The 18,735-nt window shown below is 43.0% G+C and overlaps 2 protein-coding genes across 5 annotated transcripts in view; both read left to right on the top strand.

Annotated features, from left to right (window-relative positions):
• NPL (N-acetylneuraminate pyruvate lyase) overlaps positions 1-7,883 on the top strand; it is a 28,871-nt gene extending 20,988 nt beyond the window's left edge. The window contains exons 10-12 of one of the 2 annotated variants that reach the window (XM_053914596.2): positions 1,374-1,458; positions 4,287-4,326; positions 7,397-7,883. In XM_053914596.2, coding sequence (XP_053770571.1) covers positions 1,374-1,458; positions 4,287-4,326; positions 7,397-7,578 — 307 coding nt within the window. In that variant the 3' untranslated portion in view covers positions 7,579-7,883. The remainder of the gene's footprint in view (positions 1-1,373; positions 1,459-4,286; positions 4,327-7,396) is intronic. The other variant, XM_053914597.1, reaches the window with a different exon arrangement.
• Positions 7,884-14,272: 6,389 nt separating this feature from the next.
• Positions 14,273-18,735, top strand: part of DHX9 (DExH-box helicase 9) — a 42,163-nt gene continuing 37,700 nt past the window's right edge. Inside the window, exons 1-3 of one of the 3 annotated variants that reach the window (XM_024552853.4) lie at positions 14,273-14,333; positions 17,560-17,692; positions 18,312-18,452. In XM_024552853.4, coding sequence (XP_024408621.2) covers positions 17,582-17,692; positions 18,312-18,452 — 252 coding nt within the window. In that variant the 5' untranslated portion in view covers positions 14,273-14,333; positions 17,560-17,581. Of the gene's footprint in view, positions 14,422-17,559; positions 17,693-18,311; positions 18,453-18,735 lie in introns of those variants that run through there. The other 2 variants (XM_024552843.4, XM_024552860.4) reach the window with 2 other exon arrangements.

The following is an 18,735-nucleotide window of genomic DNA, read 5'->3' as shown; positions in this document are numbered from 1 at the left end:
TCTTCATGGCTCGTTCACAAGCCAGGAGGGCCTGTATCACCCATCATCACGGCGGGGCCGTTTCTACCAAGGAAACCCGAACTCCTGCACCTGCTGACCACGGAAACTTGTTTCCCCTGGAAAGTGTGACTTTTTTGACTCTCGGTTTTTTGGCCTCGATATTAGACATTGTAACTCTGTCAACATGATTTATAAGCAGAGTACATTTGGTGAGATTTCATGTCTTCTTAATTTATAATCCTGTTCCTCTCTAACTGAGGACACACTAAGACCCCTGGGATTCTAATGCAGTTTTCTGGAAGTCCGCAGATTTCATGTACACACTGGGACTTAGGAGGGTTGCATGCCTACAAGTGGCTTTTCTCATCTGTGATATTTTCATTTCCTTACTTTATTACCAGACAGTAATATAAACGTCACGTTCTTGGAATCCCTTGCTGTTGACTCCTGGGCCTACATACATGAAGAACATTCTATTCTTGGTACAAGAGAAGCCTATGTTCTGATACTAACTTACTTTACAAGAAGTTGTTAACAAAGGGGGAAACATCCTAGCTATAAATTTTTATAACCTATCTTTCTGGTTTTTCTGAGATTTTTGTGATCAGTCTGAGGTATTTGTTTTTATTGCTAAAGTTGGAGCTTTTTCTTTTTAATGCACAAGAACATTTTATGAGATCAAATAACTTTCCTTTTTGTTGACTTGTCACGGAGGGCTGCATGAAGTGATGGAAACTTTGTGATACCTCTGTAACCCTTCTTGAGCCCTAGTTTCCACTAAGCGAAATGGAAACCAGGCCTACCTTGCAGGGCCTGGAGAGAATGAGACACAATTTGTGTCAAGCCCATCAAATATAATAGGCACTTAATAAATGGCCTCTTATTTTATCATTATTATTTTCTGGGAACTGGTCTCTAGGTAATCCATTGGGATTTGTCCCCTGTACTGTGGTGCGCCCTCCACCCACTTCCTCAGCCTAAGGCCTCTGGGACTCACCTCAGACACTATATCCTACCCAAAGTTCTTATCTAGCATGGGGGGGGGGGGGGCCTCTGTGCCCCGAGGCAGGGATTGGCCAGTGGTTCCTTACTAAACACGCCTCCATCTTTCCTTTTTTCTCATTTGATCCTTCTCCCACTTTCTTCCACTTTCTTCATCGCTTGGGTGTTCTCTGCCTCCTCTTGGCACTGCTTGCTCGGTGATGCTGGAAAACTCAGAACTGAAGACACCTGACCCTCTCGGAGGTTAGAGCCTAAAACAGATGTTCTGGAGATTCGGTGTATCTGTGCTTGGTGGGCCGCAGAGGGGTTTGGCGATCCGGACCTTTCCCAGTGGGTCGTTGATCCTACGGCACGTGCTGTTTTCTTTCCAGTACCTACAACTACCTGGGGAAAAAGACCAACCAGATGTTGGAGGCTTTTGAACAGAAGGACCTCTCTTCGGCCCTGAATTACCAGGTTAACTTTTTTTCCCTCCACATGCATCACAGCCTCTGTGCTTTCCCGCTTGAGAATTCTGTCTCTCTCATCCTACCATACCCCCCTCGTTAAAATTGCCCAGCTGTCTCTTTCTTTACTTGCCTTCTGTTTCTTGCTTTTTTCTTGTTTAAAATCAAACCTTTGCCCGTTGTCCGTGTCCCCTCCATGTCTAATCAGGGCAGACCCCCGTACTGGGATGACTCCTCTGTTCCTCCTGGAGATGATCTTCTGTTTACTCCATGTTCAAAGTACTTTTGCAACTGTAAAATAATAACAATAGATTTCTGGGGGAATGATCACATGCCATCCCCTTGAGGATGTCACACCTGAGTCACCAGAAGCTGTGAAGCTGGTGACCTACAATAGGGAGACGTCATTCAAAGTCAGAGCAGGTTAGTCCTCTTCCCCATGAAAACATGCTGAGAGCAGAAAGCATCCACTAGGCAGGAAGCAGGAGCCAGTGGCTCTGAAGCCGGGAAGGAAAAGCAGCAGGAGCTCACTTGTGACAGGGTGGAGCCCAGGGGAAGCGGTGGCTGCCCTGACGGTTACATGGAGGACAGCCTGGCTGTCCAGGGAACGAAGGGCCTCACTGGGTACAGCTGGTCGCAGCCCCTGGGTAGTATGTGTGCTTCGGGCAAATGGATGAGGTGGAAAGAAGTAGAGTAGGCCCAAGAGAAAGGCTTCTGGAGGCCAAGAGGCACACGGAGTTTCAGGATAATGGAAGTGATGGAGAGGAGTATCCCAAGAAATGAAGTGGGAAGGAAAGACTTGAGCAAGATCAGAACAGGTGGCCTGCCCTGAGCTCAGAGTCAGCCTAAATCTACTTCCCTCTTAGAGTTTAAATGGCTTATTTAAATATTTACCTTTGTTCAGCCCAGACCAGCTGAAGCTGAGAGCAGGAACAGGGTAGGGACTTAGGAAGTTATGCCAACTAAATTAAAAATGAGCATGACTTTTATTTAAATTATGATAAGAAGTGTGAATTGTGTGGACTCTGCCATGTCTTTGCATTCGTGGTTTTCCTTTTCCTTAGTTTGCCAGAAAAAGTTATTTCTGAATGTTGCAACCTGTCCCTAGCTGAAAGACAGGGAGCGTGCAGGATGGAGGAAGCTGAGAAACAGCTGTGAGGTGGACCCTTACCGGTTCCTTTTTTGGCTGATTCAGTTGCCATCTCTTTTTTTCCCCTTTAGTCCTACTCAGATAAATCAGCCTCCTCAACACAGTATTCATAAGGAAGTTAGCGTACTGTGTTCTCTGTTTCTGCTACAGAAGGCAACTACAAGTAGGTCCCATTTAGTCATTTACACATATGCCAGAGGCTGCGCTGAGCGCAGAATTTCAATAAAGCTGGTCCCTGCCCTACAGGAGGTTGCAGTCCAGTGAAGAGGCAGTCAAGTAACTAATTGGGGCTGACCTTAGTCATTCTCATGGGCTTGAATACCGTTTGCTATATTTACATACGTGAAAAGACACATGTACAAAGATGTTCCTTACAGTGTTATTTAGAGCTGCAAAAGATAGAAACTGCCCACATATCCATCTATAAGGAAATGGTTAAATGCATCACTTTTGAATTATGCAATCAAATGATATATAGCGCTTTAAAAGGATGAGCTAGTTTTATATGTACAGATCTGAAAAGATCTCCATGATATATTAAGTGGAAAAAAGCCGCAAAATGCAGACTTGTGAATGTGATATACTCTAGTTTGGTAGTGGAGGGGAAAATATACATATATTTGTAAGGCTCTGGATAGTAAAGTTGTATTCTTCATTGAACTTTTTATTACTACTATACAATTGATTAAAACAGCATAAAATTAAAATGTTATTGAAAATACATCTCTTAGTGAGATGGATGGGAGTCCTTTGTTAAGATGAGTTCAAGTTCAGCACCAACATTATTTCTGGGTTTTGTCATAGAGAAATAAGTGCTGTGAACCCCTGTCCATATAAATTACTAGATAAGAATGGAGATTTTGTTAGAGCGCTGTCACTCAATTCTTTCTGAGTCACATGCCAAAAATAAGAAGGCCCGATCATTGAATGATTTTCAGCTGACAACCTGAGTAGCCATGTTGAAAGCCAGAAACGGAAAACCTCTGATAGTTTTTAGAGGACTCATTCTCCGTCCGTTGGAACAATCACTCTGTCACTTTCTATGTCAATGCCAGTGCCAACATTTGGATTTGCTCCTTTATTTGGTCCCCAGAGGTGTCCCAGGGCAGTGATGTGGGAGGTATGTCCTTATTTTTTCAAAAAGGGAAGAGAAAGAAGGACTGTGAAAGGGGAGATGTAAAAGGACAACCCACCACTCCATTATGTGTGAATTCTTATTCTGATCGGTTTTAGAAGTTAGCACTTATAGAAGTTGAGTGTCTAAAAACTGATTCCCATAAATCTTCGCCTTGGCCATTTGCCCCTTAGGTATCTTGGGAAGTACCCCAGAAGTTAGTGTACCCTAGTTTGGAAACAAGTGCCCTATCTGATATGTTTACCTATGTGAGCTTGATGAGTTAAAGGCTGTCTTCCCTCTCTTTCATCTCTATTGCACAATTCTATCATCGGAACTTCTTTTCTGTGTGGGTCCGTTTTGTAAAGCTTACCTGTATGAAAAGATCCTGCTGTGCTTTGGATGGACCTCCAACCATCCTTATTTGGCTGATTTTCTTCACTCTGACAGACTTTCAGAAAATTAAGGTGTGTGGACTTTTTGGTTTGGGGCTCCTCTAACTTGACTTCTAAGTTCTTTAAATTGTGATCACAGTCCAGTAATACTGACTATAGATTTGTTTGTTCCTTTCCAGCTTCGTATTCAGAGATTCATCAACTTTGTGGTCAAACTAGGTAAGTTTCCGGCCTGGTCTGCTACTGGAGAATGTAAAGGAAATGGACTTTCTCTGAGGGTTCAACAGGAATACCTTTTCATGCTCTGCTGCAAACAGAATTATTTCCAATGCTAACCTTCAGGACCAACCTGATACAATGGTTAAGTAAACCTAGTTGAAGGTCTAGGGCACCCTTTCTCAAACCTCTCCCCTCCACTTCAGCACCCTGTTCGCCTCCCCAGCCCAGGCACACACTGTTTTGTATTCCTTCTCTCCTGAGCCGTCAGCCTCCCTCCTTTTACTTGCCTCTGCTCATTAAAATTCTCCTACCACACTGCGGCTGATCTCAGCCTAAGTGCTGGGAGGAAGGCAGTCTGAATATAGATCTTACTAAATTGTGAATGACTGACAGCTCTCCCAAGAGTATTTGCAACTTCAAAAGAGTTTATCAACACAACTAAGTTTAAATGGATTGAGGATTGGATAATAGGACAAATGTAAAATGTGAGGGAAATGTAGTGAAATTGAGTAGAGAAACATCTCCCGAATCTCCCGTCTTGTCCTATGACACATGGCAAATGCTACCATTCACTCCACTTCTGCGAGAGGTTAGCCCTTCCTAAGAACTTGGGTTAAGTCCAGGAAATGTTTTAGGTTTATCCCTGGCAAACGTCCTACCTCCCATTCAAGAGCCTTTTCTAACTTATCCTGGCCACTGCTTCTGAGCCCGAAGCACCTAGTATGTATTATGTCCCTTGTTCTCACAGGGTCCTCAGCTCGCTCTTTTAATCCTTCAAAGACAATGTTTCCCATTTGCTTTGGTTTTTTTTAATCCTCACTGGACAATATGTTTTTACTGATTGGAGAAAAAGAGAGAGAGAAACATCCATTGGTTGCCTCTCATACATGCACTGACTAGGTAACCTGGTATGTGCCCTGACCGGGAATGGAACCCGCAACCTTTTGGTGTACGAGATGATGTTCCAACCTTCTGAGCCACCAGCCAGAGTCCGTTTGCTTTTCCACATTCATGATTTTTGTTGCATCTGTGTGCCACTAGTCCTATGAATGACCTGTTACTATCTCCTTTCCCTAAGCAATACTTTTTTCAGTATTGTGGGTTTAGTATGATAGTTACATGGTCCTGAAGTCCACTGAAGTAGATACTGAACTATGGAATGTTTAAAAGAACTAAAAGTTTACCGGTGTATATAATACTGTTTTATATATGTCAGCAATGATCTACAAAATATAGCTCTGAGATATTAGCTGACATGATTAACTTTTTCTGGAATATTTGCATTTTAAAAGAGGAATCTTAAAGACAGTTTTCATGCTCTAAAGGAACATACCTTAAAAAGCTCATGTCAGAGTTTCGTGGGAGTTGGAGTTCTCTTTAGTCAAAGAGAAGCCTGTCACCCTGTCGTGAAGGTGGCTCCCTAGGCCACCGCTCACAGTCAGCCGGGGAGGCCGTTTTGCTTTCATCAAACTATATCCTGTAGCTTTAGTCATCCCGGTATTTTCCTTCCCAATGCTCAATTGTTATTGTAACTAAGTTATCTTAGCAAAAGCAAGTTACTTCTTATACCATGGATCCAAAAGCAATAGACAGTTAAGAAAACAAATATCTTTTTCTCTATTCTGGATTATTTTCTGAGATCTACCTTCAAAATCACTGATTCTGTCTTCAGCTATGTTTACTGTCACTGATTATTTTTCATTTCCAGTATTTCTCATTGACTGTTTTTTTTTTCAAGCCTTCCTGTTCTTTATTTATATGCCCTTCTCTTAGCCTATGACTTTTTTTTTTTTTTACCTCTGTGAGGTCTCTTTCAGAATTTTGTAGCATCAGTTCCCCGGCTGTGAAATTTGCTAATTGTGCACTTGCTGACTTTCACGCACCTTCTTTCTCCTCGTGTGCTCTGTAATTTTAACTCTGAACTCATCTTCAGAGACTGTCGTTTCCTGGGGAACCCATTGTGCTTCAGGTTGTGAGGTGTGCTGTCGAGTGCTTTTATGTTTGCCTGTCCTGGGGCGCGTGGTGTCACTAGTTCTAACCAATCTAGGTTATTTTCTCCTTCCTTCCTCCCCCCCTTCCTTCCCCCCCCTTTGTTTTTGTTGTTTACACCATTGCATGTGTCCCATTCTCTTTCCCTCTGTGCCCCCCACTCCCTCACCATCACCCCCTCTTCCCTCTGGCCACCACCACACTGTTGCAAGTCTCTGTGGGCTGTGCATATACGTTCTGTGGCTGATCCCTTCACCTTCTTTCATCCAGTCCCTGTTGGTTTGTTCCGTGTATCCGTGCCTCGGTTTCTATTTACTTATTTCCTTACACCACGTGCATAAGGCAAATATGGATCTATCATTCATTTATGGCACAGGCTTGGGGTTTCTTTCACGTGATCTGTTTTCCTCCACAGCCCTGGCCTGAGTCAAGGGCTATGCCTCTATCCTGAAGCCAGTGGGCCAGATTTTATTTTCTTGCTTTTCGTGGAAGGCTGGCTACCAGTTTTGTACCAGGAGTTTGAGGCCAGCTCCTTGCTACACACAGACCCCAGTCTTGCTTTGCATTCCTGCCCCAGCTTTAGAACACCAGCCCGAGCAGCCACTTTGACTCATAAACTACCTTAAACAGTGCATTTCTCAGGGACTTCCTAGATACGCTTGAACTCAACTCTGTTCTAGTGATGAAGTCCTGCATCATTTGATCAACAGCAGTGTACCCTTGAATCAGATTATTTTCATGGATCTTTGGCTTCAGCTCCTCACTGCTCTGTCCTCTTTATTCCTGAAAACTTCAGTCCCTCCTTCTTGCTTTTGAGGTTGACTTTGAGGCTTACATTGTTTTGTTTTACAGCTTGTCGATTTGTTAAAAACATTTCCCCCAGCATTTCCGTGTATTTAAGGCAGGAAGAAGGATTCCCTACGTCTTCTACGTCTGCCACATGGACTAGAAATGTTCCTACTTTTCAGTCCACCTTGTGCTGTCGTAATAGTCACTGTGAGACGGTGGTCTCTTCTTTGGGATGTTTGTGGCGGAGCGGGCAGTCCCAGTCACAGTGTCCTCATGTACTTTCTCTGCGTAGGTTTTGGAGTGCCGCAGACCAAAGCCATCATGACGCTGGTGTCTGGGATTCCCATGGGCCCACCCCGGCTTCCGCTGCGGAAAGCCTCCAAGGAGTTTACAGATAATGCAGAAGCTAAACTGAAGAGTCTGGATTTCCTTTGTGCTCCTGATTTAAAGAACACAAACTTGGAAGCCAGCTAATGCCTGTCTGTCAAGTCAGGCCATGTGCATTGTGATGTAATCCACCTTGCAAAGGGCATCCATTTCTCAAGGACTTAATACATGAGCTTGAACTACAGTCAGTCTTTCCTACCGAATGAGATCTCACATCAGTCAACAAGTATTTAAGTACCTACTGTGATCTTTAAAAAGCTTTGTTTCCTGAAGGGGAGAAAAGGAGTCACGAGCCCTCAGTCATTCAACGTTGGGCAAACTTTGTGGGAAGAAATGTTTGCCTATGTGGATGAAAGGGAATCAAGAGGAAAATTATAATTAATTCCATTTGCCTCCGGTAGCTCCCATTATGTTGATTTCTGGTTGTTCACCCTATTTTAAAGTTTTCTCATTTTAAACCACTATAATGTACTTTCATTTTAATGAATATTCATTTGGAATCTAGGAAAACTCCGAGCTGCGGCATTTACGCAGGTGTGCTAACATTAATGACAAATTACAACATGACTTAACCACACACAACTATTGTGTTAACACACTAGCTTACTCAGCTGCTCACACTAACTGTAGAACACCTGCTTTCAGATTAATTGTGATGTCACAGGTTTTCCCCCAAACACTGGGTTAGGTGAGGACTTGCTTCAGTTCCTCTAACTAAGGGGCCCATTGGGGTGGTTTTCACATAACGAAGGAGAGGCCTTCCAAAAAGATTCAGGAGTCCACTTGTTGCTATAGGAGAACTCCTAAAAGCTCAGAGTTTCAAAGAACCAAGGAGTTGTGCTGGGGCCCCACAAACTTCCCCTTTCCCCCCTAATAAGGAAGTGTCACCCCCCACATCACCCCGAATTACTGGACGTGAAGGCCATTGTCCCTTCTGCAGTGAGCCCAGGGGCTACCGTTACTTCCCAGGCACACTTGCAAGGAGTCACTCTTCTTCAGTGATAGGAAACTTATCAATTTTACATTATGTATTAATTATATATTAATTTTCTGAAATCAGTGTTTGGAGAATTTTTAAGATGGTTCGTGAGATCTTATGAACACAAAGAACGACACAATGACTAAAATGACAAAAATGGCAAAATGAGCAGAGCTGAGTTTAGCTCTCTAATTTATCACCCAACTCCATAGAAATGAACAAGTATTACAGAGCAGTAGGTTACCAATAATGCCTTTAATCAAAAGTAAAATTTTGGAATATTATAAACTTACTGTTATCTTTAAATTTAGTTTTCAATGTCAAAACTAAGGACATGGGAAATATTTTATTCAACCCAATACTGAAGTCTTCTTTCCTTTTCCCTCTACCCAGCATCAAGTTCGTAACAGACGAGTTTCCTTCATGTGCTCCTCTTCTGAGTTTGTTTTACTGTTGCTATGTTTGCTTTGAATTCGTTTTTTGTTTTATTGTTGCTCTCGTTCCCTTTTCACTGGAGCCCTAAGGCATTCTGGCTGCATGTGGGGGTCTCCGCAGCCTCTTCACTCTGTGCACCCTCTACGCTGTTTCCTCTCTCTGAGCCCCCTGCCACTTTCAGGAAGTGGAAGCTTAAGTTCGTCCGTGATCAGCAGAAACTCTCCTAAGGTAAGTGCTTAAATCAGGGTCCTCTTGCCTCTTTGGATTCATTTCTTCACTTCTTTTTTGTTTACCTTTAAGGCATCTTCTTTCTTGGTGGCGCTGCAATATTTTTATTGTAATCAACACTTTTAATTTTTTGGTACTTTTTAGAGACAGGTTTATTTAGGTCATCATCTTTTTTTCAAGCGTTTGGAATTTTTCACTTAAATACCTCTTTTAAATACAGCAAATTTATATTTTGCTCTTTGTCTCAATGTGAGAGCCATTGTCCCGTAATAGGTTAGTATATCCCATTTACATTTTTTGAAAGTTCTAAAACAGTTTGCTGAGGAAAACATTTTGTTGTTGTTGTTCATGCAAATACAGTACATTCTGTTCTAATATCACCAGGAAATTACAAATTCTGGATATGGGAAACTCATTAACACTGAAAAAAGTGTTAACCGTATAGGAAGAACCTTATAGAAATGTCCCAGAACCAGTGAAGATTGATATAAAGCAGGGCACGAAATGCTCAAATATACAAATGCATGGGGAAATAAAGCCCCACACTTTCATATGGCAACCGTAAAAGCCAATGTGAATATGCTGTTTCAATGACCACATAAGTAAGCCAACCAAACTAATATTAAACTAATTTCTATCGAATAAAGGCGGAGAAAACAAATGTAACTGTAAAAGTGGAACAGAGCATGTTGCAAAGTCCAATGCACTTAAGTAAATTCCTGTACAGGTAGCCATAGGGCTTGTAGATAAACGTTTCAGTAGAAACTGGTACAGTGGATATAGAAAAATAATACTTGTGAATGACCTTCAGTGTCATGCTTGCTCATTGAAAAAAAAATGAATAGAATAGTGCCTGGCATATCATAGGCATAGGGAAGGGTTCCTTATTTATTATTAGTTTTTGTAGTTACCCAAGCAATTCAGTATATGTTCTTCCTACAACTGAGAAAAACATTACATCACTGCTAAACCTTTTAACTAGTAGCTGGCAAAATAATAACATATGCACAGCAAGCCATAAAAAAAAAAAAAAAAGAATTCTAGAAGAAATAGGCATTTCAATGAATACCCATAATTTTAAAGTCATCAGATATGCCTTATTCTTCATCCTCAAGATCTAAACAGCCATTTCTGCTGGCCACATTATACACTGCATCTGTGACATTCATCGCGCTAAAGTCATCAGTCCTCAACAGTAAGCCATTGACAGTGCCACTATTCATTCCACTTAAAAAGTGGTTTAACTTTTCTCTTGTTTAATGAATTACACTTCTGTGTCTGGCACTTTTCAGATTGGTCCTTATTTTCTCCAGCTGAATTTTTGCTCAGTCAGTGGGCGCCCACATTTCCACTCAACAGCATCTTTCTCTGGGTCAGGAGCATTAGTTTTGAACTTAATGTTAGGTCAAACCCCCCCTGGTTTGTGAGCCAGGCGTTACTGTAGTAACACACATTTAAAACTGAATCTTGAAGGAATAATCCAAACTCTGCCTCTGATCAGCTTTGTGTTTTGTGTGTTACTTTGTTAACAAAATCATGTCAGGTGGGTGAAGTGTGCGCTCTTCCTGGGGGGTTCTGTGTTGGTGCGTTTTGTCCCCAAAGGGCAGCACATCACTTTGTGCGCTAGGACACACGGATCGCCAGCCCCCCATCTGTACACTTGTTGCCATTCTTGCTTTCGATGCAGCCCCAGCCTGTCAGTCACATGGGTGCAATGAGACAAGGTAATCTTCAGATGCTGGGGTGAATTATAAAAAAAGTTTTTAATACGGTTAATGCCAGGAACTGAAACTTACATATTTATTCTGTATAATTGCTTTATGATATAGGTAATATTTCATCAAATCTCATATGCTATTTATTGTAAGACATTATTTTATATATACCTATGAGAAAGTAAAAAATACTGACAAAGGATGACATGCCATCTCATTCCAGTGGATTCAAAATGTTTTTTCAAACATGTTTTAGAAGTGATACAATATAGCATCTTCCCATTTTCAAAATGAAGTAACTATGGCAAAGAGAATGAAATATCTTAGTCAAGGTCACTCTTGGTTCCATGTTGGGAACCACCCTGCCTGCTATCAGAAGCTGTAACCCCCCATGGCTAAGGCTGAGTAAACAGACCTTGGGACCATAAGCCACTAAGGAGGCAAAGCTTATCTTCCTGGCAGGGGCGTTGCCTCTGCCCCCTTTTACTTCACCCTGCTTGGCCCCGGGGCGGATGACTGGTTAGCCAATGACAGGTAAGATTCCTCAAGGGAGGGATGACCTAAGACTGGCACGGTCCCAAAAGGACCCTCAGGGAAGGACTTGGGGGGCTATAGAAAAATGAGGTGATGGACCCTCACCCCCTCGCATTGACATAGCCTGAGTCCTTATTCTGTCAGTGAGAAGTCTCCTAATCTATTGGCTGCCTTGCTTCCCCTTCCTGACTTAAACCTGAAACAATGCCGCAGTGCAGCCCTGGGCAGGAACAGGCAGTTCCCCAGGGCGATCAGGCCTGAGAAAGAATGCATAAAATCCTGTGAAACCTGCTTTGCTAAGAATGTCCTCAATTTTCTGATAAGGGTCCAAGCATGATCTGAGTTTGTTTCCCAGAGTTTTATGGCCCTTTAGCTAACTGACCCTGACTCAGAAGAAGCCCTCAGAGTTCTTTGAATTTTATCTATTGTTTAATCATTACTGCCTGAGCATAATGAATGAGGACCTTCCTTGACGTGATGTTCCCAGAAAGCAATAAAAGCCTGTCCAGGCAAGGGTCGGTACCCGCTCTTGCTCAGAGTGGCCATGCTGTCCCTTTTCTCCACAGGACTTCTGCAGTCCACGTGATTTCGTTCATCGCATCCACAACACTGTGGACCCTGCTGGCTGGAGTCCGCATAAGTTCTGGCAGAGCCAGAATATGAATCTTAACAGGGTACCAACAGACTATTTCACACCAAGAATCTTTAATTCGTATGACCACTTTTTTTTTTTAAGATTTTCTTTCTTTATTTTGAGAGAGAGGGGAAGGGAGGGAGAAAGAGAGGGAAAGAAACATCAATGTGTGTCTTCCTCTCATGTGCCCCCAACCAGGGATCTGGCCCACAACCCAGGCATATACCCGTACCGGGAACCAAAGCAGCGGCACTCAGTCCACTGAGCCACAGCAGCCAGGGCCATATGACCACTTTTAACAACACCTCTTAGCACTCCAGTGTTATCCCTAAGATTCGATGACCAAGGACCTACTACTGATGTAGTGGAGAGTTGGGTTCAGTTTAGTGTGAAACAGCAAAGAGTGTAACATGGTTGTAGGGGAGGCAAGGCTGTCCTATTGGTGGTTATTCGTGTCACCTCAGATCCAGGCCATGTGGGTTCAAGTCTCAGCTCCATCACTTACTATGTGACCTACATGTTATTTAACCTTTTAGTCCTTCAGTTATTATCTAACATGAAAATTACAATATCAGCCTTCTGGGATTGTGAGGATTACGTAATGTAATACACATAAAAACAGCCTCTTAAAACAGCACCTGGCACATCATAAGCATAGTGAAGTGCTGGCTACTATTAGTATTTGCAGTTATCCAAGCAATTCTATGTATGTTCTGTATACAACAGAGAGAAACATTACATCACTGCTAAACCTTTTAATAGCTGGCAAAATAAAGTTGAAAATGATAGTTAGGCAAGAAATGAAATGAAAGTTTGCATTTATTATTACCAGAGCCCAGACTATAGTGCCACCCTCATATTTTTTTCTCAGGTTGGGAATTTTTGTCCTTCTCTCTAGCAGTAGAGGATAAGGAATAAAAAAATATTCACATGCTGTTGAATGACCCATGTGTGACTATTTGAAATAGTGAGTAATACAATTAATACAATGACAGAGCCGTTTGCTAAGTGATTTTAGAGGAACAGCAGGTCAAAGAGACATAGATGAAAAGGGAGCATGTTTTGAAGCTTCATCCACAAATGTTAAGGAAGATCTTAGAGGGTGCTAAGGTAATGCCAGTCACTGACACCCAATCCCCTGGAGATTTCAGGTCTTAGGTGCAAGGGCTAAATTAAGAACCAACTCAATAATAAAATTTGCCATAATCCTTGGAAACTCAAGCTCCGCCCCTGAAAATTTTGTTTATACTTAATATGTTGCTGTGTTCATTATCTAATTCAAAATTTGCAATCCATTTATGCTAATTGGGTTTTCCTTATCATAAATATCAGGCACTTGTAGGAGTAAGCACCCTGAAAGGTACAAAGAAACAAAAATTAATATCTTGCCCTGAATTATGTTACTCTTAATTGAAGAGAGCAAATACATGGGGAAAATAAAAGAATGAATACATGCTGAACTGGTATTCCGATTGTAAGAGCAACAGAGTTTTAAAGGGAATGATCACTATGAGTTAAAAGAGTTAAGAAAAAACATAATCAAAGAGGTTATATAGGAAAAATGAGGATATATAGATGTGATGGGCCCAGACAAGTGGATTAGTCTGGATTCTCTGGAACAACCCCAACTTGATATATTTTGTATTGCTGCCTTCATGGGAAAAACTGGAGTTGAAAATTTAACAATGACTACTATAGTAGTTCAGTACAAAGTATTCCATAGACTCTGAAGACAAAAGGATCTCCAACGTAAGCCAAAACAACCTTACAGGATATATCCATTAACAGAATTAGTTTTTGCTGAGCTCTTAACAATGTGTCAAGCACTGAGGTGAGTGGCCTGAGCTAGCCAGGCAGGGTTATTGCTTTCACTGACCTTATTTCTTTTTACAGTATCTGAATCTCTACAATTAATAACACTTACTGAACCCCTATTACCTGCCCAAAACTGAACTAAGCGCCTTTCATATGCCATCTCATTTGATCAAAACAACCCTACAGACTTAGCACCTAAGACTTCCAGTTCTGTCTTGGAAGTCCACCTCAACTACTAGAGGTTCCTACGACAAAAATTGTGAAATATTTCGCTGCACCAAAATCGTACAGGACCCCAACACCTCCAGTACCGGAAGGGACCGGTGAGCTTGGGCCAGCCAGACGCCGCAGATCTCCTAGACAACGGGAGGTTCCGGCTCCGCCCCTCCCTCCGGGCGCCCTCGGCCCCAAACTCGCTTTCTGCGCATGCGTACGATCACCGACCCCGCCCCTCTGCCGCCGCCGCAGGAGCCATTTCGCTGTTGCCTCCATGCAGATTGTGGTACGGTTGCCATTTGTCTCGGAGAAAGTCAGCGTTTACGGACGGTCCTAAGAGGGGTGTACTGCCGGGTACCAGGCAGCGGAGGCCGGTAGGGGAAAGATGTCCTCGCCACCCGTCGTGGCGGCGTCGGGCCCCGCCGCTCTGCAGCCGGCCTTTGTTGCGAAGCGCGGGCGGCCGTGGCGGGTGGGGGAGGGGGCGCGGCGCCGGTTGCCGGGATTGCGGGCTGCGTGCTGCTCGCCGCGCCTGTGCTGTGCTGGGTGTGTGTGGCCCCCAGCCTTTCGTCCCGCAGTTCCCAGTCGTGTCTCCAAAGTAGCCAGACCCCATTTCGTCCTCCGGCCAGCCCGGCGGGACATTGTCCCGCTCAGCGAAAGGGGAGCCTGCCAGACGCCGCACTCGCCTGGGGTCCCTCCGTCGTTAGTGCCGCAAATCCTGGGCGCTGAACTATGGGCACTGGAACGGAGCTGTAAACAAGTTAGGCACGCTCCTGCCCCTCACTCACCGAGGTGGCGGTCGGGGGCAGTAGGAAAACAAACGGCCGCTGTTTTCGATAAAGATGAGAAATTTGGAGAGTGTGAAGGGAGATAACTACATAAGGCGGACAGGGAAGGCCTTTTGGAGCTGACAGAGTGGCTCATTAGCCCCTTTGGGGGACCTTCGAGCTGACAGTGGGTATTAGCCTGAAGACCGAGGAAAATCAAGAGGTAGCAGGGATTGTTAGCGTTTAAGGTCAGAGATGGGAAAGGCCATGTGACTGCAGTGTGATGAGAAGGATTTAGGAGAATGGATTTCGGGGTGGCCTGAGTGGAAAGGGAATTCTTCAGGACGACGTTGCAGTCTGGCAGGTGTGCAGTAGTGGTGGGAGAGGAGACGGACAGAAATGTCCAGATCTGTAAAGAATTTTGGTGAGATTATTTGAGCCAAACTGAGGACAACTGCCAGGAAGCAAAATCTCAACAGACTGGGAAAATGCTCTGGAGAGTGGCAGTTTTACAGCTTATTTTCTACGTTAGAGTCAGAGGAGGGGGTGTGGCATGCGATCCACCGGTGGTAGATTAAGGGGGTGGGAGAAAGCGAAGTGGGGAAGTCTCTGGGCTCGGATAAAAAGTAAAACAGAGAAGCACATATTTCGTGTCCATCGGTGGGTACCGGGTAGTTGATCCTTAACATTTACAGCGTGTGGCGATGGGAAGCGGGAACGAGGTGACAGTGAGGGGTTCTGCAGTGGGTTGGGCCCTGAGGGGGCAGGAAAAGATTACTCTGGCCTTTCAAACGTGTGCCATCTAGATGCAGAAAGGCAGTAAATAGGCTCACTTAAGTTGAAGATGACCTTTGTCAAGGAAGCCACAGACCTAACTACCTGCCGTGACTGCGTTTAGTTAAGAATTTTTACGTCCAGACCATCCTGTGTGCTTGCTTCGTCTCTGAGTCTGTGGGGTCTGCCATGCTGGCCTCCCCCGAGCTTGTCAGGTTTAGTGCGTGGCCACTTTTTCACCCACAGAGATAATGTTTTGGAGCAGAATTGTCTAGGAGATTAGGAGTCAGACCATCTGCCTTTCCCAGTTAGGGCCTCTGTCTTACAGGGCAAGTTATTGTCTCAGTTTATTGGCCAGGAAAGAGGGGATGATGGTAACGCTTCTTCTATATAGTGGTTGTAAGGGTGAAGTAAAATACAAAGTAGTTCATGTGGGTGGTCTTCTAGGGATACTGTCCCACGTCGTACAGGCTCTACAAGGATAGCTGTGGAGGATCTGGAGGGGGTCAGTGACTCCCACTTAGTCAGCCATACAACCTGGTGCATGATGGTTCCGCGTAGGGAACTGGGAACTCTGGAATTAGGGGTGGGGAGGAGGAACACCTTTGGGAAAGTTGAAGTTCTGTCGGAGCTGTCATGCTGGCATTCAAATGAGTACTTGAGTGCTGTAGCTTGATGAACTTTTTTGATTTTGTAGCTTAGCGATTTTGTAGTTTAGAAAGCACTAAATTTGGAATATATTTTTGGGCATCATTAATGTTGGTAGTTAATATTATAGAGTTAGATGAGACTATATATGCACGGAGGAAGAAAATTGATGGTGTAGTTCTACCTATTTTATGTTACTCATTCACCCTGAAGGCTTGTTTTTAAGTTAATTATTCAAAGGTGGAACAAATAGGCATCTTCAGCTTTCCACAGCTCTTCCATTACTAGGATGTCCCTAGGATTAGCCTGCGGGTACAGAAAGAACAGGTTTATACAAACGGGGCCCAGTTTGATGACATTAGATTTCGGTGTTAACAAAATGCAGGAAAGAGTAACAGAAGACAAAGGTTTGATGTTAGTTACAGGGTTTCTTCTCACAGCAAACTAACTTCATAGCATTTGCCGGGTTCTAAATTGGGCCTCGGATGTCTTGCTTACAATTCAGACCCATATCTTAGGAACGTGAATCCCTTGGTAACTTATGAACTGGGGAGTAAAGGGAGAGTGGCAAGTATGTGTGGTATGTTCCACTTCAAGAAAACCTAATGTTCTCAGACTGTGATAAATAACTGGGCCTCGAGGAGAGATCTCAGGTAGCATTTCTGTTTTTAGTTCAGGTAGTGCATATTTAATGTATTTGGGCTTACAAAATGCAGCCTGCAGCTTTGAGGAGGGTCTGCTGGGAGACATAATCAGAATGAGGATAAGCTATTGGATGCATACACAGAATGATGGGCGGCCATTTCTTAGCATAGTAAGTAGTTTGAGTTTGAATATAAGCCCCACAGGGGGTGGCTGGGAAAAGTTACTTAAACTTTGCATGTCCTAGTTTCTTCCTCGGAGAAGATGACGGCAGTGCCTACCGTATAATGTTAGCTACCATTGCTGTGAGGATTGAACGATTAGAACACGAGGTGCCCGTGTAAAAAAGTGGGGCGTTGCATAGCCTTTTTAAAAGAAGCGATAAAAGTCCCTTGTCACCCAGAGATAACCATCCTGGGGGATATTTCTTTTCCAGTCTTGATGTATGCATGTAGGCTTTTTTATTTTATAGAGGCCAAATTACACATTTTTGTATCCCTCTTACTCTCTGATTATGTCATTAAGATTTCTTCATAGGCAACTTTAATTGCAATGTGATCAAATATCCTGTATTTAATCTAGATTTTCAGTAAATGCCAGTTTTGGTATTACCAGCTTGGTAGTTTCCAGTGTTCTGCTCTTATAAATAATGCAGTTTTTAACTTTTTTTTTTTTTTTTTTAAGGTCTGAAGAAAACACCTGAATCATGGGTGATGTGAAAAATTTTCTGTATGCCTGGTGTGGCAAAAGGAAGATGACCCCAACCTATGAAATTAGAGCAGTGGGGAACAAGAACAGGCAGAAGTTCATGTGTGAGGTACGAAGAACACAGTCTATGTGATACGATCTTTGAGGCTTATTTTGACGTTGAAAGAACGTTTGCTATTCGGAAATGTTTATGTGTTGCATGTTAGATAATGTTCTTTATTATGACTTGCTTGCTGTTTTACAGCTTTATAAATCATTTTCAAGTGAGCATTATTTTGAAAACAATTGGATAGGTAAATTCTTCTAATTAGAACATGTATCTTCTAAAGCGTTCATGGACCAGCAATACAGAATAGAACAGTGAGACCACTGTTCGCAGTTTTGCTAACTCCTGTGGAAAGTACAGTAATGCTCAATTGCTTTAGGTCTGAGTGTTTAAAATAAATATAAATAGGGAGCTTGTTCTTGGGTCTTATGAAATGTGGACCATTATGTTACATGAGGAGAGGATACCTGAGCCACAGAAGTTAATACTCTTGTTTTGGTTTAGCTTATTACTAGACAACATGACGGAATCTTTTTCATAAGGCAGACAGTCCTTGAATTCTCTTAGGTGTGTTATTTTCCCTGTGTTTATGGAGTAATGCGTTGTTGAATTATGATTTTTTTTTTTTAAGTCCCAGAATTACCCAGGCCAGTCTCTTAAATTTTTTTCTTGACTGTTAAAGGTTCGAGTGGAAGGATACAATTACATTGGCATGGGCAATTCCACCAATAAAAAAGATGCCCAGAGCAATGCTGCCAGAGACTTTGTTAACTATTTAGTTCGAATAAATGAAGTGAAGAGCGAAGAAGTCCCAGCTGTTGGGGTAAGTACTTCTAGCCAGACACCTGAGGAAGCGTGTTACAAGGTTATGCTAACCCAGTATATAGCGAGACTTTGACAACTTTTCGATGTTGTTTTCAAATATTGTTAATGTGTTCCTTAGTAGTATACCTTGGCGTTGGGTTTCCTCAGAGCACTGGGATGAGTTCCTGAAGATTGGATTTCATTCTTATTATGTACCTGACTTGTGGGCTCAGGAAATTCTTTTACTCTGTCTTACAGTTTTCTGTATTTCATTCATTCGTTACCTGACTTTTCAGAGCCTG

Source organism: Desmodus rotundus, chromosome 12, assembly GCF_022682495.2.
Source record: "Desmodus rotundus isolate HL8 chromosome 12, HLdesRot8A.1, whole genome shotgun sequence".
NCBI classification, from domain to species: domain Eukaryota; kingdom Metazoa; phylum Chordata; class Mammalia; order Chiroptera; family Phyllostomidae; genus Desmodus; species Desmodus rotundus.
This window is presented reverse-complemented; position numbering and strand designations above follow the sequence as displayed.